The 25,893-nt window shown below is 44.1% G+C and overlaps 2 protein-coding genes across 3 annotated transcripts; both read right to left on the bottom strand.

Annotated features, from left to right (window-relative positions):
* Positions 1–6,033: 6,033 nt before the first annotated feature.
* Positions 6,034–17,632, bottom strand: LOC114794786 (ethanolamine-phosphate cytidylyltransferase-like). Of its 2 annotated transcripts, none has more exons than XM_028987572.1 (13): positions 17,373–17,632; positions 14,755–14,843; positions 13,231–13,392; positions 11,399–11,465; positions 11,150–11,234; positions 11,036–11,077; positions 10,363–10,528; positions 9,861–9,943; positions 9,577–9,654; positions 9,401–9,466; positions 9,187–9,252; positions 9,007–9,095; positions 6,034–8,772 (listed from the first exon to the last, which is right to left on the bottom strand). In XM_028987572.1, the coding sequence occupies exons 1-13, from the start codon at positions 17,456–17,458 to the stop codon at positions 8,658–8,660; spliced, it is 1,194 nt and encodes a 397-aa protein (XP_028843405.1). In that variant the 5' UTR covers positions 17,459–17,632; the 3' UTR covers positions 6,034–8,657. The 2 variants fall into 2 exon arrangements, with proteins under 2 accessions (XP_028843405.1, XP_028843406.1); XM_028987573.1 differs by having other exon boundaries at positions 10,363–10,501; positions 17,373–17,630.
* A 3,639-nt stretch (positions 17,633–21,271) lies between these two features.
* Positions 21,272–23,732, bottom strand: LOC114794519 (myeloid-associated differentiation marker-like protein 2). The gene has a single exon (XM_028987128.1). The coding sequence runs from the start codon at positions 23,104–23,106 to the stop codon at positions 22,195–22,197; it is 912 nt and encodes a 303-aa protein (XP_028842961.1). The 5' UTR covers positions 23,107–23,732; the 3' UTR covers positions 21,272–22,194.
* Between the last annotated feature and the right edge of the window lie 2,161 nt (positions 23,733–25,893).

Below are 25,893 nucleotides of genomic sequence, written 5' to 3'. Positions count from 1 at the left end.
TCTTCAGATTCAGAAAACTTTATTAATTAAGTTGCTTATGCAATTATTGCACTTACATGCCAAAACACAAGACAAGAGCAATATACATAAATGAAGAAATAAAATAAAACCCACATAAAAAAAAATGTCAGCTACATTGTGGCAGTCGCAACAAAAATGAGGAGAAAATGTTGGGAAGTTCTGTCACCCCTCCCAACATTTTCTCCTCATGACAAAAATTTCTGCTTACAAGTGTGTGGTCTTAACACCGCTCTCCTCCTGAATGGTGCATATTGACCATAACAGAATGACCACTTGCCTAACATTGAGTAGGTACTGCTTTGGTCATTTGTACCAGTGCAACAGTGTTTAGGAAGGTGCTTTGTATCAAAGTAAAATCCACATGACTGCAAGTCCTAAAGTGTCTTCACCCCACACTGCATCTTCCCACACTGCATAATCAGTAGTGACAGGGACAGTCCCCCCCAGAGACAATCTGGGTTAAGTGTCTTTCTCAGGTACACAATGGTACTTAGTGGGGTCTAAAACTGGGACTTTGTGCTCTTCTGGTTTATAGCCAAGGTTTTTGCAGGCAGGGCACCATGACTGGCCTGTGGCTAGGCAGCTCCAGTCACAACTGTGTGTTCTCAAGCCTTTTCATCCGTACGCTTGTTGCCTAATTTATCTCACCTAAAATTAAATCAGTCTAGTGGCCTAGCGGTTAAGGAATTTGCCCCATAATCAGAAGGTTGCCGGTTCGAATCCTGAGGTGCCACTGAGCAAAGCTCCCTGTCACACACTCCCCTTGTTTGTTGTCATGTTTCCCAACCCCTGGATGGGGATGTGACACTGCCCACTGCTCACCAAGGGTGATGGTTAAAAGCTGTCCTGTGCTGCACTGTATCACAATGACAATCATTTCACTTTCAATATAATTCACATCACGTGGGTCATAATGTTATGGCCCTCATGGCCATGAAATGTCATAGCACAGAAACAAATGTCAAAGCTTTTCTATGTTACTCAGGAAATACATGGAATAGCTGCATAGAATCAACGCACAACTGGCTACTTTTCCGTCATTTTCTGAGATGAAAGACACCCACGACAGTTAATTACGTGGACAAACTGAGCAATAATTACCCCCAGCACGCAGTTGGCGTTCAGCCTTCCCCCCTCGATCCCGAGGCACCGCCGGTGACTCACATACTGACACATAACCGCCCAAATGAGTCTAATTAACATGGCGGTTAAAGCCGCCTCCTCGGCTCCCTCTGGCCGCTGCCGTATACAGATCCGCACTAATTACAGACCAGGGCGACCTTCGTCCGGTGTGTTGTGCTGCTCCCTCACAGGCTGCTCTATCTACCCGGTAAAATTAATTAGGATTCATGAAATGACATCACACCACTTGTGAGTCTGTGTGCAATATTTTTTTTCCTGGACAGATACCACAGGACCCGCCGGATAAATAAGAAAAATTAAATGTGTGGGTGTGTGTGGGAGTCCCAGCCAGGCCTGGGGGAGTAACACGTAGCCGAGTTTTATTTCCCATCTCTGGCGTATCCCATTTGCAGGTGTGAGCAGCTATGACTGCCCCGCAGGCCCCATCTCACCCCGAGTTCCTTCCTTCTCATCATCCGCCCGAGGCAGAGCGGTAGATCAGGACAGGCCGCAAGTTGCACACATTACACCAAGGAACAATGAATTCTATATTCCACAATCCGATCCCCCTTATTTACTCATTCATTTTATCTCATTTTCAAACTATGGAGACAGGGCACAGGGACTTAGATGGTCCGTTCATCAATATTTCAGCCATCTGATTCATCCCCCTGCATGATACCATCCGACATATAGATAACGACATATGAATATAATGGCAGTTCCAAATAAAATGATGATTGATATTAATTTAGAATTGAAGTTGAATGAATATTCCACTGTTTCCTATGAGGGCATGAATAATTAGAAAACATTCAGATGGAATGAAATGCAATCCAGTTTCATCAGCTTACCAGTGGTCAGTTTCCTTGTAAGGATCGGATTTACTCAATTTTACCATATTAACTCAGAAAGATAGATAGATGCTTGCAACAGGCACCAGAGAGAGATGGCAGAGGGAGGGAGGATAAAGTGTGAGAACTTTCTCGCTGTTTTAATTCCACCTGAAACTTCAGGACGCAGACATTATTCATAGAGCAGGTGGAACCCGAAGCCAGCAGGCAGATCGAGAGCATGCATTTTTCAGTGTGGTACAGGTGTGTGTTGAGATTTGGGAAGGCTCCCCTCTACAGTAACTCCAGCAGCATGATCAAAAATTAATTAAGAACAGCAACACATATTACAAATATTACAGATTTAAAAACAAGTCAAAGAACTGAAAAAAATGATTCTATAATTGATAGAAATAGGGAATGTTTGAGCTGTGTGTTGCAGAGTCCTGTGTCCATAAAATTATATCCGTTTATCTCTGTCGCTTTCTGTCATCATTTCACCATAACTACTAACACATTCACAGAAAAGACATTTAAATGCAAACACTGGCTTTCTTTCACTTGGATTTCTTGGAGTGAGTCATTTTCTTCACGCACATCTGTGTGTGTAGGTATGAGCCATCTGTGAATTATTAACACTACATGACATAGAGTTATTTTTCTTAGAAAGAGAAAAAAAAATCATCTATAGAAAGAAGTTGAATAAATGTACCCATGGCCCCCAAGCTGGTGTACTCTGCAGAACTGGCTGTGTGCGTGTTTGAGGGAGAAAGTGAGACAGGCATGAATGAGTGAAATAGCAATTTGTGACCAACAACAGACCTTTCTTTCAAGACCCATTTGAAAGAAATGCACGTGCTCCATGCTCTGAGGCACATTGTCATGATATTTCACTCGATTTTTCATCATCAAAATCCCAGCATTGTTGTGTTAAAATTAAGCCAAATGACAAACAGCAGTGACGCCCATTTACACCTTTGCTCACAAGCGAAATAGACAGAAATTGGCATTCCCGACAAATCCAGTGGTTGCCTAATTTGCATAATTTGGACACAAAAAAGCCGGGCAGTGGGTCTATGATTAACTTTTTATGGTTGACATAAAATCCTGGTGTGGGCTTCCAATTTCTGATCCAGGAAAAGACCCTCACTGCAAGCTGCTAGTACTTTAAACTTTAACATAATTCATTCAGAACTGTGCTGCTGCAGCCTGTGTCGTTCCAAGCTGAAGAACACTCACATTTCGGCCAGTGTCACACTTCTTTTCTCGTCACCGTCACTCCGTGTGAGGACTGCAGTGGCTGTTAAATGAGCCGGACCAGGGCGGAGATGAGCTGCATGGAGGTCTTCAAAGAGCTCACGTAGAGTGAGAAAGGCCAGAGATTTTAATTGGAGCTCTGACGCCCCAAGGTATTGGGAAAATAAAATGAAGTAAAAAGTTTGAAAACAGTAAAATGAACCCTCAACAGTCAATCAATACAATGTCACCTGACGTCCCTCAAAATGACCGCGTGAAAACACAACCGTCTGAGAACTGGATGTGCTAATCGACGCTCCTTCCTGTGAACAGACCCACAGCTCTGACTGAACTGGAAATGCCAGCAGAGTCATTTCGCACACAGGGCGGCCCTCCCGCCGAGCGCCACCACTCATCGCCAGGCACCAGTGTGAGGTTGAAGGTCACCGGTGCACCTGTGTTGCATCATAAACGCACAGAAACAGCCAAAGCTGCAGCAGAACCCGATGTCTGCAGATGCTGATTACTTTTGAAGATAATTTTTTACTTCTGCTGCCAGCTGCCACCGCACAGCAGCTTCTAGCAGAAGAATCCAGGTAATTGCCAATTAGCCAATCCAGATGATTCAGTCGAACTTCTACTTTCTGCAACTGCAATATCAGAATGTGCACAAACCAGACAAGCATATGGCTTAACACATGGTTTGAGCTTTTTAACATCGCCATATCATTTATAATGACAGATATTGTCTATATGGTCTACGTACACGCTTTTATTGTTGTTCTAATGAAAAGTTTTTAAATGAAGGACCTGGTATTTTGGATTCCCTTTGCTGGTTTGAGTTTCAGTTTAAATCCCCGATTTCCTCACACTGTTCTCCTCACTGTTTGATCTACTATTGACAGACTCAGCCATGCAACCAAAAACCCACAAAGCCAGAAGTGTGAACCAGCACGTTCCTTTATCTCTCACCACCCTCCCTGAGAGGCTAGTGGTGGACATCCGTGAAATGCCCAGTGGCCTAGTGGGTAAGACACTCGCCTATGAACCAGAAGAACACAAAGTCTCACGTTCAAACCCCACTTACTACCATTGTGTCCCAGAGCAAGACGCTTAACCCTGAGTGTCTCCAGCAGGACTGCCCCTGTAACTACAAACTGTAAATTGCTCTGGATTGAATGTGAACGGAAATGCTTCTGTTCGCTGGTCTTCATAATGAGGTTCGATTCAAATCCAGTCTCCTGCAGTCCAGTGGACTAAATAAATTCAGACAAGATTAGCTGTAAAAGTTACATTTTACACGTTTCACATCTTAATTTCATCCCATTGTTTCAGGTACGAGGATCCCTTATGGTCCCCATTTGCATTTGAAGATGTAGATTAGATTAGAAGATAAATAATACCTGCAGAGGAAGGAGTCAGTAAGCACAGCATTTTATCCTTCCAACACGCTTCTTATAGCATAGTACATTATGGTATTGAAAATGTTGATGACTTATTTGAAGGTAACCAATGGTTTAATGCTGACGTTTTGATATGGTGGAGCGCAAGGTTTTAGACTGGGTGTTTTAACAAGAACATACTTGCCATTTGTTCATATGGAGCTTCACTCAGACCAAAAACCTACATATTAGTTGATGATGATACGTTAGTCTTTCTGCCTGTGTCAAGCAGGGACGAAATGGATGGATGGATAATGGCAAATTACATATGGGGACATGTAGTATGTACTTTTTTGACCAGAAAGAGTGAGTATGCAGAAATGCGATGAACAAGGTTGAATTATTTGTGCTGCAAATATTCACTGCCTTCAGATGCCTTTCCCAGGAGTGCGAGTGATGTCAGACACGTTAACTTTACTTACGTCCAAAATAAAATGCAGGCTCAGCGGGAAGGACATCTGAACTGCCAATTCAGAAAAGTGTCTGACATGAAGATGTTCTACAGAGATTATGAAGATGATTATGCAGTTTCTCTGTATGCATACTGAGCCAAAACATCTTCACATTAAGTCCATACATAGATGTTTCCAAGAACCCTTAATTAAATTGTAGCCTCAATCAAACAATTCAAAATGTATTAAAAAATAATAATGCTTCGTTAGTGGTTGCCAATATTTGGCGGCTTATTTATTTATTATTGAGCTGTGCATGACCACATAAATGTGGGAAAGTTCCACAGATGGAGACGTTTGAGGGGGGACACAAACACATGAGGTGGGTTCCAAAAGGCAGAATTCCAACAAATAACGAGCAGCAGAGACAAACAGGTCCAAACGAGGATCCCAAATAAAGCAGCCAAGGAGACTAAGTAACCTAGACAGGCAATGATGAGAGCCAAAAGGGACAAAACGCAAAGATTATACGAGCATCACGCCAAACAGGCATCAATTAAATTTAAATAAAGACTGCAGACAAAACAAGAGGGGCGACTAGTCAAAACAAAGACCAAAACAAGTTCAAGGTCAAAGACTTTTACAAATTGCTGAAGGCTAACGAAGGATACAGTGAATTCACTGAATTGAAACTCTATTACATTATTTGCACATTGTTACTCTGCACCTTCGTGACCACATTTTTAGCACTGCCTGTGTCCTCTGTTCGCACTTTAAGTAGCTGGTTTGTCTGTCACACACGTACACTTTATGTCGGTATGTAACTTTGTTGAATTGTTACATGGAGCACCAGGTTTCACTATGTACTGTCTATCGTGTATGTAGCTGAAATAACAGTAGAGCTCAACTTGAACTTGAAATTATTACACCGCTGCATTCTTGCTCAATTGTTTTTTTGTTATGTAATTTTAGAGGAACTCAGACAAGTCAGTTGATTTTTTTATTACCCCAGAGTTTAGCCACTTAAAATGACAGTCATGTTACACAGTGCAACAAAACACCCAGTGCGTCCTCACATTTTTTTTTCTTTGACAGTTAAAACATTTTCTAACACTGCAATTAAAACCGCCATTTCACTTGCATCTGCACGCCATCAAGTTGAGCTTAAAGGAGAGAGGGGTACTCCGCAAAAGCTTCCATTAGATTTTTTAAATTGAGGTTAATGAGTTTAAAATTCATTTTACATTCATCTACAACATAAGAAAAACAAGATCTATACAGCGTTTACAACAGGCCAGTAGTTGTGTCCTTGGTAATTTGTGGCTTTTGTGAGCATACATGAAAATGTTTCTCTTGCTGGGAAAGGTATAAAAAAGGCTGCAAAAAAGTGAAAAAATGAAAAAGCAATCAGATACATATTGTTTTAAACACACTTTAGATGAACACTGATTTTTTTATTCCACACTGGTTTTGACCAATGCTTCTGTTGTTCTTGAGAAATATATAATCTATTATTATTTCTGTAAATAAAAAAAAAGAGCTCTTAAATATTACCCACAGCTTTTCAGATGGAGAAGGCTAAAAAGTGGTCCGATATGCCATCTATAACATTGACACCTGTGCATAAAACGAATGCTATAAATAAACATGGCAGGCACATGGTAGAAGCTGCCTGAAGTCTACACATCCAGAATGATCCAGGTGGACCAGGCAAATGCCACCTACTGTTGGCATTGCAGGCATCTCAGTTCAATTGGGTCATATTTCAAGGCAAAATATTTCTACTCTCATCTGCTCTGACCCATATGTCCACGTAATCTATATTTGATCCACAGCAGCAAATTGAGGTCTGAGGAACGCTTGGCTCCCAGTCCTGTTCCTGGAGGCCAACCTGCTGAGCTTTCAACCTGCCTTGTACATCATTAGGCTGTTGACAATAACCTGACAATGGTTGGAAAAGGAAGGGGGGGTGTCCAGGAACATGATTGCTAGGTCTAAAAAAAACAGCATCATTTCGCCACTGCAATAAATGCCGAATGTTCCCATTTGGCATTTCGTTATTCCAACCTTCTGTGCTTCCAGCCTGCCACACGCAGCACTAAAAGTTCTTAATCAGCTGGAGAGAAGAACCTTCTGGCTGGGGAGGGGGGTCTCCTGGAACAGGGCTAGGAAACCCTGCTCTACAGCCAAGCATTTCGCAGAAGCCAATTCATCAGTGCTAATCAGACATGATGGTATTCAGTGCAATATCGTCAGTGAGATGTATTTTTTTTTTATCTGAATAACTAGCACCCTCTTGTGCTCGTTTAGGATATCTTGATTTTTTTTGTCTCCTCCAGTGGATGCCATTGGTCCCAGGAAGAACGAGGAAACACACCAAGAGAAACACTTCATCTATGGAGTTGATCAACACTACAGTCCAGTTGTGTGTGTATATATATATATATATATATATATATATATATATATATATACACACACACACACACACACACACACACACACACACACACACACACACACACACACACACACACACACACACGGGCCACTTGTATAGAATCAGAATTGTATAGCCATGTGTATAGAATCAGAATACTGGTCTAACAAACGTACACACAGACACACACAAACACACACCAGATTTTAAAGTAAACACATTTGTTGCATTTAAAGACAATTTCTCGTTATTTGTTAGCATCTGCTAGCTTCAAGAAAAGGCATACATAAAACAGTGAAAGTATTTAAAAATTAAGGTCCGAGGCTTCTTTTGGGTCAACTGATATTGGTGTGCTTTTGCATGGTTTCAAATTCAACTTTGCAGGTCAAAAGGTGTTTAGATGGGTTTAGATGCAATAAATTGTACTCTTTCCATTTCCATTCCTTCATTGTAAACCCAAACGTGTCCACTTCAAAGGTAAAGACCAAAATAAATGTTTCATACAAATAAGTTTGCAAGCCAGAATGTCAACCGAGCCCTAGCCCAGCTGTACAGTCCAGCCCGTATACAACCTCTTCTTAGCATTGATGCTACTGGCAGTGTGAGACCTTCTGAGGTCATGGACCTCGACTGTCCAAAAAACACACCAAAAAAGTGGGCTCAAGTAATTTCTGTTAAGCACAGTGCATCGCACATCGCAAAAAAAAGAAGGATATTGAGCACGCTTCACCAAATGAGTATGTGTATGTTGGGAGGCATCATGATTTGGAGAGATCACTGGTCAGTGCGTTACCTGACCTGGACTATACAGCTGGGAATATACAAAAGGTGTGCTATTTGCCATTGTGGCTGTCCCTTGGCCCCAGATATGCAAATGTTTTTTTTCTATTTAGGTACAAATGTGCCCATTAAATTATAATCTGGTATTTACCATTGAATTTATACTTTTTTTCACTTGGGTATACAGAAGCATTGCCATTCTGTGTGTGTGTGTCCATGCACTCTCCTGTCATAAACCTGAGTGAATCAGTGTCCTTTTGGATGAAAGTTTTCACTTCCCTTCATACTGGCCACCCATCATTGCAGTACAAGAGTTTGTTTGTGTGTGTCTGTAGGGGTTAGTCAGTCTCTGAAATCTCCATTTGGGAAGGTGAGGGTGTGTCTCGGTGTCCTACGCCACAGCCTGCGTTCGCTCTTTGGCCTTCTCCTCCTCCCGACTCTTTATCGCTTGGATCACAGCAAGCTCCTTTGCTTCCTTCTTCTGGTTCCTGGCCTCATAAAGCAGCCTGAAACACACACAAACACACTGAGGTGGTAGCAGCTTAGTGTGTAACACACTCGCCTATGTACCAGAAGACACATGTTCAAACCCCTCTTCCTACCATTGCGTCCCTGAGCGAGACACTTAACCCTGAGTGTCTCCAGTGGGACTGTCCCTGCATCTACTGATTGTAAATCCCTCAGGATAAGGGCGTCTGATAAATGTCGTAAATGTAACGGTTTAGGGAGAGGGTGTTTACCTGTTTTTTATTATCCTCTGAACAATGTTATCGGTGGTAAGACTGTTCCCACTGTCCACTGTCCTGAAGATACCTTTCTTCTTGGGTACCTGCATTTGCACAACATCAACACAACACACCATTCAAGAAAAGTGCAGATAGAAAATAATGACTAGAAGTTGGTCCTTGCGAGCGACTCACAGCATATGGGTCATAACCCCCCCGGTCTGGAAACACCTCCGTCTTCCCATGGCAGACCAGATCCACCTTAATACAGGAAACCATCAATCCAGATAGAAGTTACACATATAGACAACATTTTCCGAGGCAGCCGTTCCTTGTGCATTATTTGCTGAATTTCAAAACCAACAGCCCAGTCTGTTAAATATATAAGCATATTATCAGGAGGCCCTACCTTAAAATGGTCCAGCAGGTCTTTAGTGATGGTGTAGGGGGCACCAATAACAACCTCAGACACATGCTGGGAAAATATGAACAATACATTCATCATCATCATCATCATCATGCAGTCAGCAGCGGAGGTGTACAGGTTTGTGTGTGTGTGTTGTGCACTGAGAAAGGGAGACTCACTCGACAGGCCAGCACACTCAGGGTCCTCTCGTGAATATTCATAATGGGGTAGTTCTTCCCTTTGTAGCGGTTGACTTCCTGAGAAAATAGGAATTTTCACCACAACACTATGTCTAATGGAATAAAGCCTATCCATTAGAGATTAGCAGCATTTAAATTTTTTTACTACTTTTTCATTTCTCTCTAAAATAAACTTGTTACATAAAATGCATTCCATTGTATATGAGAGTGAAAGTTGCAACGTACTTGGTTTAATTGAGGGGAAGTGAGGGTGGGACACTCACCTGGTCAAAGTGTAACCCCACGATGATGTATGGTTTTTCAGACAGTTTATGCACCGCCTCTAAGAAGTCCACGTGACCAATATCTGAAGATGTGACCATTAAAAGAAGTAACCAATTGCTGTGGCACTAATGTGAAGTAAAAAAAGTGAAGTGATTGTCATTGTGAAACACTGCAGCACAGCACACAGTGACACAACGAAATATGTCCTCTGCTTGGTGAGCAGTGGGCAGCCATGACAGGTGCCCAGGGAGCAGTGTGTGGTGACGGTGCTTTGCTCAGTGGCACCTTGGCGATTATGGGTCTGTTTCCTTACCCGCTAGGCCACCACTGTCCCTACCCTGAGTATCATCACCCAGGGACCCAGAAGCCATCCAGGAAATATCTTGGACAATCTCTTACTCTGCACTTAAGCTACAGGATCAGTAGCTCTGGTTAAATAAGGACATCTCAGTCTGCCTTAGTGTGTGTGTGTTTAGCGTTAGAGGGTGTTCAGCAGGATACGGAACAGGTCAAAAGCTCCAGCCACATAAATGATGGTGTCTCCCGGCTGAGGCTCCTGTCCTGAGGCGAACTGGATGATTTTCTGGGACGTCTGTAGGAACTGAGACACCCCCGTCCAGGGACTGCTGCCCCTTGGCCCCTGAAAGCCCACAGATGAAAACACAAACTGGACAAAGTTGCAGTAATTAAATGCTGACCTGTACAACAACATAATCACACAATCAGTGTACTCTAGACTTTTTCCAATTAATTTAATAAATTATATGTTTTTTAAAGGATATTTACATGCAGTGACCATGCATATTTCTGTGCATCTACAACATTATTAAAATATAATAGAGTGATTTTCCTGGTTCCTTCTAATTCTTCAAAATGTCAATATTCTATTAGATTCCAAATGATGGAAGTTAGCCTACTGAAAAGTCAGGTAGGAAGACGCCACAGCGCCCACTGGTGGACATTACAGGTTCAACATAGTTCTACAGCTGCTGCCAAGTTAAAGTTCCTGATTTCCCACAGTTCAGCGGGCTTGCAAGTGAAAAACTTCTTTTAATTGGGGTGTGTTTGGCCTTGTATTTGTGCATGTTGTTACCAACAACAAAACCCTTTTTGCTCAAGATCAGTGTGACAAGGACACTAGAACAGAAGGACACACACACACACGCAGGCCTACCTTTCCAAAGTTGTCTGTGTGCTGTTGGTAGTCTGAGCTGGCCTATACAAAAAAAGAAGTATGAGTGTGTGTGTGTGTGTATGTGCGTGTGTGTGTGTGTGTAGCAGTACGTACTATATTGCTGTGGTGGGCCTTTGTCATGAGCAACATTCGACCCACAAGATCTGTGGTGGAGACTCCCTGTGTCCGGTTACACTCTCTAGAAATACAAAGCAATCACATACACACACACGCACACATATCTCATATTACATATTGTAGTAAATTTCATTTGAATGCATTCATAATAAATACGTTGTATACATGTATATAGTACAGTATAACTAGTGCACAGTATATTCTGTATGTATAGTGTGTGTGGACCTGTATCTCCCTGTTTTCTTCACATCCTCGTATGTGTCTTTGCCATCAACTGTGAGTGTGATGTCATCTAAAAAAAATGGAAAACAACATACAAATTTGAGAAAATTCATGTATCTCATATTTGTACGGGACTTATTTTAAAAATGTGTGTGTGACGTGCAGCTTATGTGTGTGTGTGTGTGTGTGTGTGTGTCAAAGTGACTCACTGGCTGATTACTGAACTGTTTTACTATTCTAATTTATTTGATTAATAATCACATGCAACCCTGTAGGGAACCTCCTCCTCACCGAACCTGGTTCCCGCACACCCAGGACAAAAACAAAAATCTGCCAAGACTCCAGACTCCCAGGAGCAACACAGACCCTGTCAGAGTTTTTTCCCCCCCAGAATGCTGCCAGAGCAGTCTCTGTACCCCGTCGGTCCGCTGGCACGACCTGTTGGCCTGAAATGAAGGCTTTGGCTGGAGGGAAGCATTCCTCTCTCTCTCTTCGTGTGAGCAGAAGCAACGTGATGACTGACTGCAATCATCTGATTCCGTTACTACACTTTGGGACATCTGGAAAAGGACCAAGAGTCAAAAGCAGCCTGGCGGTCTGAGGATGAAGAATTTTAAATGAGACGCTGAATTACAGGGAAAGTGAAGTGATTGTCATTGTGATACACAGCACACTTTTAACCATCACCCTTGGTGAGCAGTGGGCAGCCATGACAGGCACCCGGGGAGCAGTGTGTGGGGACAACGCTTTGCTCAGTGGCACCTTGGCAGATCGGGATTCGAACCGGCAACCTTCTGATTACAGGGTTGCTTCCTTAACTGCTAGGCCACCACTGCCACAGATACCAAATACTTGGGTTTGCTGGTGTCTTAGTATCTGGCAACCAGTGGTGGATTTTGATATGGGTGACATGGGCAGTTGCCCAGGGCAACATCACGGGCATCGGATTTTAAATTTTTTTTTGCCACGTGCGTGTCCATGCTGCCCTGACATCATGATTGCATGCACCGATCTATTTTCTATTCCCAGTTTGCAGGGAGTAAGGGTGCCTGCTGCTTGCCGCAGAGGGAGGGGGCGGCAGGAGATTCTCTGACTGGCTGGAGCGGCATTCTAATATCCAGCTCACCAAATAAAACAAGACGCTGAAGAAGCTCCTTACTCGAATTGTCAGTCCCACCTTAAATACTAAATAGTTCAGCGAGGCTTACAGCCAGGAACTCTGTTTCAGAAATAAAGAACTGTATAAATCTGTTAAATCTGTATATGATGATGATCTCTGTGCCAACTCAATATCCTGATCTATTAAAAACTTTTGTGGCCTAACACTGTTTTCACTGAAAATTTCACATGAGAACTGTGCATTGGACCAAAGAAATATCTTGTTAAGATATTTTGTTAAGGGTAAAATAGGATGTGTAGAAATAGTATCAACTAATACCATTCTGGCCCAACACATTTTCTCTGTAAAATTGACCAGAGGGGGTGTTTGCCCAGGGCACCAAGCAGGTTGGCACCGCCCCTTCTGGCAACCCAATTCCATTCCAGCCGTGCACCTTATTTCTAAAAAAAAAAAATCCCTTTTCTCTTGGATTTTATTCCAGGTCCAGATATTAGTGGTCATTAACCAAATTTAAGTCAAATTACTGTAAAAATCAACATTTACATAGTGTGCAATTTATCAGGCACCTCCTGTGTCTCCTGTGACTCTGTGGTCTTTTGGTTCATAGGTGAGTGTGTTACACACTAAGCTACCAGCACCCATCAAGGAAAATGCAACCCCACCCCATGCTCCAGTCAGTATGAAGATGGGCAGAAAGAATGGCATGTGTCTTTACCTCCATGCACACAAAAGTCACAGCTGTACTTGTCCAACGTCTGCAGCGTGGTGACGTACGGCGCTCCCTCCACCAGCTCGTCCACCCACTTGATGGCCCGGACCATCTTATATCGCTCCTGCTGCGTGAACACTGGGGGTCCTTTGTGCTTGGAGATCTCTTCTGCATGGCAGGAAATTTCAATAGACTTTCAGGTTATATTTACAGTACCAGTCAAATGTTTGGACACACCTACTCTGTGGTGGGTATGGAGACTAAGATGGAGACATTTTGAAGAATCCAATACAAGAAGCATATTTAGTATTTGTTGAATCAGGAGAAAGTGAAGTATGTTTGATGAATCTGTTTTTTCAGAGTCGCCTCTTCATGGCTGCTTTATTTACTATTGTCATCATCAAAATCCACTTCATGAGATGCTCATTAACATGAGTGAATGATAAGTGTTCAGCATAATCCTTCAGGAGTGGTGGAAACGTCCTTGTTGTCCAACTTAAGATGGTGGAGAGAAGACAAGAGTGTGAAATGCTCAGCAAAAGCTTGGAGAAACTCAAATGTTTCTTCTGTCTTTAGTTTTGTTCTATAATGTAAAAAACCCATAGGGACCCATAAATGACTGGTAGTGTAAATAAATTTAAAGAGTATAAATGACCGCCTGGCCAGAAAAGATCAACTGAATCATTCTCCAAATAACATTCTCCAAATGTTTTTGAGTTAAAGCTGAACTGTTCCTGACTACACAAACTCCCTTTCCAGTATTATTAAATTATTTCTGTTTTATGTCACTAGCTGTGCATAACTTTTCAAAGGTCTGGGAGACACAATAATTATGTGCCAAAAAGTAATCTATCCAATGTCCATATGTTCATGTGCCATGTATTTTAGAATGCCACGTGACCTTTAAGTGACATTTAAAAAATGTAATTTGTGAAAAATTATTTTAGATGTATTTTCTATAATCAGAATCCCTTATTATGTTACATTTGCAGCATTTATCAAACGCCCTCATCCAAAGCGACTTACAATCAGTAGGTACAGGGACAGCCCCCCCCTGAAGCAACTTATGGTTAAGTGTCTTGCTCTGGGACACAATGGTAGTAAGTGGGGTTTGAACCTGGGTCTTCTGGTTCATAGGCGAGTGTGTTACCCACTAGGCTACTACCACCTATGTTAGCACTGATAAATCCCTTATTAAGGATACATTTTAACATAACATCCCATTATTAAATGTCATTTTAAATACTGTGATACTGTTAATGTGTGAACAACTTAAAGGCAAAACAGTTCAATTACTTTTTAACAATGAAGTTTCCCCGGGACATACCACACCAACAGACCGTGCATTAATCGTGCAAAGCCCTCAACAACAAGTGCAGCATTTCATTATCAGCATAACGCATTTTTCAGTTGTGTTAATAGGTGATGACTGTCCTGCAGATAATACCAATACACCCTTCCTGTATGTATGTTAGGGTGTGTGTTAACATGTGTGTGTGTGTGTGTGTGTGTGTGTGTGCCAATTCTCACCATCTGTGTGAACTCCCACGATCAGGTAGTCCCCCATAGCCTTCGCCTGTCTCAGCTGATTGGAGTGCCCATAATGCACCATGTCATAGCTGCGGAAAGCACAGAACACAGCATCCAGAGTCTCAGCAGTGACAGACACAAAGGCAAGAGGTTGTGTCACGGGGTACATTCTCTACTCAGCACAGTCACTGGCCAAAAGTCAGGATTGTCCAGTAGATACGTTGATTCGCTGCAAAAGACTGACCCATGTCAACTGACTTCTGTCTAAAGTGAATCAGTTTAAATATATTTATCTATTAAAAGTACTATTGCACATACACCGCCCTCGGCCTCGCTCGCATGTTTCGGTAAGTTAACCCGGGGCAAAATAATGAAGTGATTCTGTAGTGCACAGAGCAGGGGCCGCGAGTGTGAGCGCGTTTCAGGAGGGGTCCACCACCCCAAGGACACGGCAGGCCAGCAGCCATGCACTTCATCCTGAAAGGGCCGAGAAACAGTGAATATCGACAGGCTGTGAGAAGGTTGTCAGGAGGTTGTGGTGTAAACAAAACATTAGGATTTTAATTTACATTTAATCTTTCACTTAAAGCCATGTGCCAGAAATGACTTCAGCACAATGAAATGTAAGCTTGCGCATGGGATAATTGTGCTGTAATAGACTGTAAATAGACTATAAAAATCCAGTGCAATTTGTATTTTTCTATATTTTTTCTACCAATATAATTTGTATATATAATTTGTCTTTAACTTTATGCCTCATGCCTCAGTCGACCGCACCTAAGATTTCGTTGTTCCTTGAAAAGTGACCATGACAATAAAGATCCATTGCTTATTGATCTTATCTTATTTTAATGGAGGCAACGGTATGCGAGAATACAACTTTGTATTAAACTAATGAAACTTAACAAAATGGAAACCAGCGTAAAATTGCACGAGAAAGAATTTGAGCTGTGAGTAGAAATGCGAGTTACCTTTCAGCCAAAATACATCAAGACCCAGCAAGGGTTCTGTTGTAAGAGAGATCCTTACTCTGTGTGTGTGTGTGTGTGTGTGCTTTCTTGTGGTGTGAAACCCAAGACCTGTGGCAGATCGCTGGCTGATGTGACCAAAGCTCATCCAAGGTGTGTCACCCGCGATGAAATATTAACCGCTCTCACGTCACAGGGAACGCGCCTCGACCCTTGATGCTGGAGGACATGAGTGTGTGGCGTGAGGTGTGATGTCACAAGTATGCCATGGTCCTGTGAGTCACAAGGTACAAGCAGACAAAAACATAATAAACCCCGAGTGGCTTGACGGCCCGTTTGAAGAAGGTGCTTATTTCTTAGGTGAAGGGCGTCTGGTAGAACAACGTAACGGAAAAAGGTCCCCCGGTCCCACATCAGGTCCACTGGTGTCCCTCAGGGCTCTTTACTCTACCAAATCTGCAAAAAACCCAGGCCTGTCAGGGGAATTTCACAGGGTGGTAGTAGCCTAGTGGGTAACACTATGAACCAGAAGACCCAGGTTCAAATCCCACTTACTACCATTGTGTCCCTGAGCAAGACACTTAACCCTGAGTGTCTCCAGGGGGGGACTGTCCCTGTAACTACTGATTGTAAGTCGCTCTGGATAAGGGCGTCTGGTAAATGCTGTAAGTGTAAATATGTAAATGTAGTTCCAGATAAAATTTGACTTTTTTCAGTCATCTAAAGTCGAGCATCGTCAGTGCAGCAGTTCACAATACGATACGATACTGCTACGTCCTGTAAAACACAAAACTTATAACTTCAAGTGACTTATTATCAGTGGTTGCAGGGACGGTCCCCCTGGAGACGCTCAGGGTCAAGTGTCTTGCTCAGGGACACGACGGCGGTAGGCGGGGTTTGAACCTGTGACTTTGGCGAGGGAACGACACTGTGTGGAGGCCCGAGAGACGGAATACGGAAATGTCAAGCGGCCCGGCGTGGCGTCGGCTCCGGGGCCTCTGAGTTCAGGGCCCGAGCCGTGTTTACCGAGGACGAGCTGCCAGTTGGGTGGGTGCAGGCCCAAGTGCTTAATATTCTGGCATGTGAAGCATTCCCCGGCAGGACAGAAACGGCCGGAATGCGCCCAGAGAAAGACGAGTAATCCAGCGCTTCAGCGCCGGAATCCGCCACATTTTCCTTTCCTTTTTGCACCCATGACGGAGGCCGGGGGGTGGGGGGGGGGGTCAGCAAACACGTACGCGTCTCCAGCTGCTTCAGCAGATAAAGATGTCACACACACACACACACACACACACACACGAACAATAGGCAACTTGTTTACACGTTCGCTAAAGCTGCAGAAGTCAGCTGAGCTGCGCCGGGCAGGGACATGTCACTTTACACCGGGGTCCTTCAGCGGCGGTGACGGTCACACCACCCCTGTCACGGGGTGGTCGTTTTTTCATCATTGCAAGGCAGAAGCTGCTGTTTTTTTTTTCCAAGGACACACACACACACACACACACACACACACACACAGTTAGCACCCTGAGTCAACAGTGGCGACATTTCCCTTCTTTCAGCCCTTTTACATTTGAAGTGCACACCTGATGCCACCGGCCGGGCATTTCAGGGACACCTGAGCCCCGGGGTCAGGAAACCGACACTCACCAGCCGTCGCACCACACCCGGACCGTCCGCCGCCGCTTCTCGGGGCTGCCGCCGGCGCCGGCGTGATGGTGTCCGTTCTTCATCATCGTCGATGGGGACAGAACCGCGCTGGCGCGCCTCGCTCCGCTTCCACTTCAGCACCACGGGACCGCGGGACAACGCCTCCCTGCTGCGCCGGGTCACGTGGTGGGGGCGCGCGCGGTTACATAATGGCGCAAGGTTCCGTGGTCACGTGACGACCGACGGACGTGTGTGTGTGTGTGTGTGTGTGTGTGTGTGCGTGTGTTACACACCACGACTTACGTCCTGCGCAGACGCGGCGCGCCGCAGCGCCACTGCAGCGTGCGGAGCAGCGTTGCCAGATCTTGGGTTGTTGGGGTTGCCAGATTCGTTCGGCTACACATAAACTATAACGTAACAACATGATTGTTGTAACTCTAGAACGCTCTATAAGCAGTAGCATCCAGAAAAAAATATAGCCACGGTTGGTATAAGGTTTTCACGCCATAAACAAACATGTCTGGGGAAATTCGATGATTCTTAGAATTGAATAAAATTGTAAAAGGTATAGTTGTAAACGTATGTAAATTGAGTTCTTAAAATCTGCATTTTCAAATTGTCAAAATTGTCAACTCAGCATCTCATAATTTGTTATGCTTGTGACACACCAGACCACACCAATTTAAAGTGAAGTGATCATTGTCATTGTGAAGCACTGCAGCACAGCACACGGTGACACAACGAAATGTGTCCTCTGCTTTTAACCATCACCCTTGGTGAGCAGTGGGCAGCCATGACAGACGTCAGGGGAGCAGTGTGTGGAAATGGGGATCAGTGGCACCTTGGCGGGTCTGGATTCGAACCGGCAACCTTCCGATTACGGGGGCGCTTCTTTAACTGCTAGGCCACCACTGCCCCTCTGGAAGACAAAAATACACAGCCAATTGATCTGAAAATAGTTGGTAATATTAATAATAACTTAATTTAGTTTTGGAAGCTGAGGCTCATTCAGGAGACGGGTCAATCAAATCAGTTCCAATGTCACACATTTAATCGAAATTCATATTAAATGTAAAAACCATGTAGGCTGACATCTACAAGCAGCTATATTAGATCAACAAATGTTGAGAATTTTGTTAAAATCTCACAATGTCATTCCAAGGTTCTAATTCTGTTAGGAAGGCAGTCACTGCGTGCAAACGCAGTGTCATGGCTGCCACTCACCCACCAGGCCACCAGAGGGCGCCAGGGCAACCACGACCCCGCCGAACCAGAAGGACTTGACTCACAGGAAGACAGACAGTGTAAAAAGCGGGCGAAGAGGTATATCAAGTGCGAACTCATTCGTCGATTTCTATCACGTTTGCTGTAAGCCATTTCCAGGACTGCCTGAAGCCGACTGCCTTCTACTCCACCATTCTTTCGGACGATTCTCTATTGTTTACCTCCGATGTCACCGACCGCCACGCTTCCTGTCTCGCCTCTGATGCTGCATCTGCTCCCGAAGCCACCCAAACTCGTCCACCCTGATTACATCCAGCTTCCTTACAGTACAACTAGCCTGAGGTTGGTTTGCCCCCAGCCACGGCACAACCCCGGCCACTTTCGCTGGCCACTTTCCCCAGACGTGCGTGCAAATATAAAGATAAAGTGAAGTGATTGTCACATGTGATACACAGCAGCACAGCACACGGTGCACACAGTGAAATTTGTCCTCTGCATTTAACCCATCACCCTGAGTGATACCAATTCAAGATACCAATTCAAGGATACATCCAGTACTGCAGGATAAATGTAAAAAAAAAGGGCAGTGGTGGCCTAGTGGTTAAGGAAGCGGCCCCGTAATCAGAAGGTTGCTGGTTCGAATCCCGATCTGCTAAGGTACCACTGAGGTGCCACTGAGCAAAGCACCGTCCCCACACACTGCTCCCCGGGCGCCTGTCATGGCTGCCCACTGCTCACTCAGGGTGATGGGTTAAATGCAGAGGACAAATTTCACTGTGTGCACTGTGTGCTGTGCTGATGTGTTCACGTGTGACAAAAACTTCACTTTTTTTTTAAAAAGCGTTCTGAATCCCCCTCACCAGCCGCTAGTGCACCCCACGACCTAGCTCGAGATGGAACGCATGGGGGCCGGTGTGTAATGGAAACCCAAGTAGAGAGTAACACGGCCTGCCCCAGGGAGCCAATAATAGACCCAGCATGCCAGGCCTGGACACGTCGGTCCTGACCCCTCGCACACATCTACAGTTTTTATCAGCACCACCGAGGACTGCGAGGCAGCGAGTGAGTGCGCTGGCAACTTTCCCCAGACGCGCGTGCAAATAGAAGATACCAATTCAAGGATACATCCAGTACTGCAGGACAAAATAAACACAGACACGAGGACACACAGCCTTTATTCAAAACCATCCTGCAGTGAAGACAACATCTTGAAGGTCTGGCTTTCAGAGCAGCTGGCCAATGAGATTTTTGACAAGACAGATACATGAAGAGATTTTGAAGACATTCTGGACAGTGACCTCCTTCACAATCCACATGTCGTCCTTCATCAGACCTGGTCCTGATGCAGCACGCCTCCATGGAGTTGGTGAGGAGGCCGCGAAAGCCTCCGCCCTCCAGTCCGTGCAGTGTGTGTAGAGTGGCGCCCCCTGGTGAGCAGACGTTGTCCATCAGCCGGCCTGGGTGCTGTTTCCGTATCCAGCAGCATTCAGGCTCCCTTCAGCACAACATCCACCCATTGTTTCCAGTTTTGGATTTTCAGGTGTAGCAGGAGGAGACAGAAGCATTTTTTGGTCTAACTCACCAGAACAGCCTGAGGCTCCTAATCTCACAGCCAGTCGCCTGGGCTCACCATCGGCAAGAGCATCAAGGCCTGTGAAGGTGTCACCTCGGTGCAGCAGCCCACACTGCACATCAGCCGCTCCATCAGCCTCCTGTCCTCCATGTCTGCGCGGGGCGCAGTCATGCAGCGCGTTGTTTTTGGGGCAGGACCGGTTCTGCATGTGACCCCACAAAGTCAGGTTGCCACCCTTTCTTTTCATTTGACTGTTTTTATTTCAGATTATATAAATTAAGTGAAGTGATTGTCACATGTGATACACAGCAGCACAGCACACGGTGCACACAGTGAAATTTGTCCTCTGCATTTAACCCATCACCCTTAGTGAACAGTGGGCAGCCATGACAGGAGCCCGGGGAGCAGTATGTGGGGACGGTGCTTTGCTCAGTGGCACCTCAGTGGCACCTTGGCAGATCGGGATTCGAACCAGCAACCTTCTGATTACTGGGTCGCTTCCTTAACCGCTAGGCCACCACTGCCCGGCAATTTATTGATTTGAGTTGCACGTTGCTATAAGGGTATTCTTTTGGTTTTTACATCTTAGTTTACAACCAACCTATGGAGCCGATGGTGATGCCTGGAGCACAGGACACAACCAGGTCCGAACTCATCCACCACGCACGGGGTGATGGGAGATTTTATGGCCAGAAACAACGTGTCACATGTGCTCACGATCTCCTTGTTGCTGGAAAAACGTTATTTCCTGTTTTGTTATTAACTTAAAAAAACCAATCTGAAATAAAAAAAACTCACATGTATATGTGGCTTCTATAGTTGCATTTTGAATGACTAAACTGAAACAGATATAGTTATATTTATCATGTTAAATCTAGCAGAACCTTTTTTTCCCTTGATGGTGCTTTTGAGTGAAAGGGGATTAAGCCAATCAAAGAGAGAATTGTTATATTTCTAGCCAGTCGCTGCAGTTCTGCGTTGCTTTTGACTTTTTATTGGCTGATGTTGCGTGGCCTTCTGGAGTGGTCGTGGTCCACTGTCAGTCATTCTCTTGGACAAACCCTGTTGTCCCGCTTTTAAAACTTGATTGTTGGCACCGTTGTCAAGCCGAGGATGGTTTTATTGTCATGTCAACCATTCACACAGTGCATAGTGACACAAAACTACACAAAACAATACACAGATCATTTTCTTTCATTTAGATGCAAGTATTTCTTCGCAAATTAATCCACCCAACTCAAGAAGCCCAAGAAGCTTCCCCTGAAAAAATACTGAAATCTTAAAGATTTACATAAAAGATTTTTTTGTTGCTTTAAATATATCAGCATATTAAATATGAATTGATATTAATATTGGCATATTAATATACTGTTATTTACATAAGGAAATTTCTTAAAGGAACATGATACATTCTGGCATGAATTGTTTATTGAAAGTATGAAACTATTATTCTACTGTTCTTGACTTCAGGGAAACAATACAAACATTAATTGTGTAAAAGTACGTTTTTCGTTTACATATGGCCTTGAAAATAAAGACTATAATACTGTTTTCATTCACCAAGCACAGCAACATTCCAAGTACATAAATGCTTGAAGCCAGGTAAGTAATTAATCACAAAATCATTAGAAATCTCTCATTTTTCTTGTAAGTGTCCTGTTATTCAATCCCTCCAAGATTTTGTGATGTTCATTTTGTCATTTTGCAATTTTGTGCATCATATAATCACTGCATCCTTTCTGCAAATTTGACCAAATGTTTTAAGTGTAATTTATTGTGACAAAATGTTAACGAAATAAAAACAGACAGCTGGTCACACACACACACACACACACACACACACACAGACCCAGTGGGTTAAGCCCAGGCATGGGAATGTCTCATTTGACTTCAACTGGTTCCAGCCGAGGCGTGTCTGCTTATTTTTTAATTTCATTAACATTTCGGCAATTTAAATTACACATAAAAATATTGCTGCCATTTGCAAAAAAAAAGCTGTTGGTGTATGAGGACAGATATGAGGACTCAGGCTGGGGACTGTGAGACGAATCGTATTCTCTGTGAGTAGATGAGGTCACTGAAGTACAGCACCAGGTTGACCTGCGTGAACACCGTCACCACCAGCTTGCTGTCCCATGGACACTCTCCCCGCGGACAGTCGTCCGGCCGCGTGGACGTTCCGTATTTCCTGTCGAAGCTGAAGATGGGCCAGATCACCGCCGTGCTCAGGTACAGCAGCGCGGCCAGGAAGGTGTAGACCACGACGAAGCGATCGAAGGGGAAGCGCAGCGCTGAGGTCCGGCCCGACAAGGTCATCGCGATGACCACCACGGTGACCGCGAAGCACAAGCTGTACACCACCACGCAGTACTGCATCGGGATGTGGCCGTTGTACTCGCCGTCGTTGGCCAGCGCTCCGAAGATGATGCAGGCCACGAACGCCTGGATGACCTTCAGCAGGCCGCTCAGCGTGGCCATGTACCCCACCACGTGACCCGGCTTGGCCCGCGTCAGGAAGACCTCGGCGGCGTAGGCGAAGCTGCAGACGCTGGAACAGGCGGTGACGGCGATGCGGTAGTCCCGCGTCTCGCAGCCCTCCGACGGGCACTCGGTGCTCAGGAAGTAGACGGGGTAGACCACCGAGGCGGTGACGTACATGAGCGTGGACAGCATGGCGAAGGACACGGTCAAGTTGTCCCAGGAGATGGGCATGCACCCGTGCAGGCGCGTGATGTCCAGCATGAAGATCACCAGCGTCACGGCGAAGCAGAAGCACCAGACGAACATGCAGTACGTGCCATAGGTGGCGCTGAAGCCTGCGCCGTGGGCCACCAGCGCCATGGTGGTGCAGCCCAGCAGCAGCTGGCACATGCGGGCGATGCCGAGGCCCGAACAAACCGCCTCCTTGTTGAGGTAGTGGCCCCCCGTAGGATCCATGACGAGATCAAGGTGATTTTCTAGCAGAAAGTGTGTGTGTGTGTGTGTGTTTGTGTGTGTGTGTAGGGGGACGTCACGGCCCCTCAGACCTCGCCCGGTGCCAGATGCTTTTTATAGGACCTTTAATTACCAATCTGCCTTCCTGCTTTGTAATTACAGGAGTGTGTCGGAGCTCAGATTACAGTCCGCCGGGCTCCAAGAGACAACGCAGCAAAACTTTTCAAATCTTAAATGCGGAGTTTCAGTCTCGGTTTCCAGGACGTTCCTTGACTCTTGATGTCAGTAAGATTTTTGTTGAAGGCGCAGCACCTTTTAAGCTGGTTTTAGAAAATCCAGTAACGTCTATGCGTCCCATAGAGGAAGAAAGGCGAGAAGGTCCAGTATGTTTCCACTGGACGGGAAGCTTGTGTGTGTGGTTCCTCAAACTCAGAAAGTCAAAATGTCCAAGAGGGTCCTTCGTCCATGCTTGAGGGGAAGATTCTTCACGCTTTGGGAGATCCTCTCTCTGCTCAGCTCCTTTCAAATGTACTTCGGTCTCTTCCCTTATGCCTTGAACACACTCGCACACTGGAGACTTTTCTTGTATGAACTCTGGGAGGAGCATTCGGTGTGTGTGTGTGTGTGTGTGTGGACCTCCAGGCCGAAGACCACGCCAGCACTAAAAATAACGCTCTGAATTGCACACTGGAACAGGGTGTGTATGTGATCGTGGGCTTCAGCCACCTCTGTGTGTGAGTGTGTGGAGTCGTGTTACCGGAGCCTAAAAAAAGTTGCTGCCTGGAGGTCGGAGGTAGACTTTTTACGCTTACGGAGGCTACATAAAGAACGCTAGCCAGCAAGTCATTTATTATCCTCACTGGGCACTTCATCAGAAACCCGTACGCCACAGGGACGCACCATTTCCACGCAAGAGGTGTGCAGTAACGCCACAACACTGGCTGCTAAATATGAACGTAGGCTCCACTAGACCCCATGTGGTCCCCAAACCATTCTCATGTGTGGCAGGGCATGTTATCCTGCCAAAAGAGGCCAGGAACAATGCAACAATGCCGCCCTGGATGTGAAACAAAACGTGATTCATGAGACCAGGCCACCAGCAGCTTCGTGGTCCGGTTGTGAGGGTCACATGGCCATTGTAGGTGCTTATGTGTTGGCATGGGCCACCCTGGCGGTGTCTGCGGCTAAACGACCCCATAACTTTGATGCGCTGTGTGTTCGGACACCCTTCAGTCTGACCCTGCGTTAATTTAACAGGTTAAAGATCCAAAATACGGAAAGCAAATATGTGAAGGACACAGACAAGTGCGAAAAAAATTAAAAAATTTAAATTCTTCTTTGGAATAATTGTATTGTTTTGTGTTCTACAAAATCATGCAATCAACAACAAAGAAATCATATTTACAATTTACAAAGAAATAATTTCTCTGTGGAAAAATAGCACATAAATATGATTTACATAATAATATAAATATGTAAAATTACTAAAATAGCTTAAACTTTCCTCTATTGAAATATGTTACAGAGCAAAATAACACTTACAAATACCTTCCTCTTCTCATTTAAAATTACCCATAAAAATGTCAGTATTGCTTATTACATGAGTCAGTGATATCATATGAATATGATTACCTTGTATTGTTACAATACTGTTCAGAGTCTCATAAACATAGGAAGTAAAGGACCAAAAAGAAGCAAAAGGGACAAATCTGGGATAAGAGAACTTGTCTACAAATGTAATGAAATATTAGTCAAATACTCTTCTACTTAAACATTTTACTTGAAAATTAAACATTTCATTCACAAATACATGAATAGTCCATTGAGAGGTGAAGTTCCGTTTTAAAATGCGTAGCACAGCGGGCTGAAGAGTTCGAGGAATTAACATATATTTATGATTCTTTTTTTTTTTTTTTTTTTCTTTGCAAAGTGTCAGAAAGTCCCATTCACAACGTTAAGTATATGCTCAGTTAGTGGGGAGGAAAAAAATGACCACTGTACAAATGTTTTGCATTTGTCTTAGTCTACAATAGCTCTACACGAAGAACTGACCAGGATGTCAAACAGTAGAATAAAATGTCTGAACCAAATAAATAAGAATGTCTATGGTAATCAAATATGAAATTGTGTGTAGTGTGTTTTAAGACACCAGCGTAATGAGTGTTTTTGTTAACTCCCCCCCCCCCCCCCCCCCCCCCCCCAATGTCTTCTCACATTCTGTTAAGCAGCCTACTGGGATTACAATTATCTTTTAATAAAATTTATTTTAAGAAAATTTGGGCTATAAAAAGCTTTTTTTTTAATGTTATTATATTTTCACATTTAGGGCAAATACCATTTAAAACAATTCTCAAAAGCAGAAAGAAAATAAATTCACACGCAGACGTCAAAAAACTAAAATAAATAGAAACCTGATCTTACTATATGAAAGCAGAGACAGTGATTCTTATTATAGCAAAATGTTGCCTTGAAGGAAATTCAGCTCAAACTTTTTTTTGTACCAAACGCCAACCAAATTCTAAATCTGTAAATAAATATACTAATTTATTAGAGGGGGGGAGGGCAGTGTTGGCAATTTTTAAAATCTGAAATTACACGGTCAGCATGCACGTTGTGGCCAGTCCACATTCAGTAATATCTGTGAACTTGACACTTGCCTTACTAAACTGTAGCTCTTAACATGTTAAAAACTAGTAAATACTTCTAAAAACATTTTAAATAAAAAAAAAAAAAAAAAAAAAAAAAAAAAAAAAAAAAGAATATCCTTAAAACCGGATTACATTCGTGACA

The sequence above is a fragment of the Denticeps clupeoides genome, chromosome 7 (genome assembly GCF_900700375.1).
Source record: "Denticeps clupeoides chromosome 7, fDenClu1.1, whole genome shotgun sequence".
NCBI lineage: Eukaryota > Metazoa > Chordata > Actinopteri > Clupeiformes > Denticipitidae > Denticeps > Denticeps clupeoides.
Note: the sequence above shows the minus strand (reverse complement) of the source record. Positions and strands in the feature narration are given on the sequence as shown.

What these genes read in the sequence shown, in the direction of transcription:
- LOC114794519 (XM_028987128.1), bottom strand. Translation starts at nt 23,106, where the DNA reads ATGGATCCTACGGGGGGCCACTACCTCAACAAGGAGGCGGTTTGTTCG.
- LOC114794786 (XM_028987572.1), bottom strand. Translation starts at nt 17,458, where the DNA reads ATGATGAAGAACGGACACCATCACGCCGGCGCCGGCGGCAGCCCCGAG. An exon ending in TGACTTTTGTGTGCATGGAG is followed by an intron (nt 11,466 to 13,230) that starts GTAAAGACACAT and finishes CATTTTTTTTAG; the next exon opens with ATGACATCACACTCACAGTT. An exon ending in TGAGTGTGCTGGCCTGTCGA is followed by an intron (nt 9,467 to 9,576) that starts GTGAGTCTCCCT and finishes ATATTTTCCCAG; the next exon opens with CATGTGTCTGAGGTTGTTAT.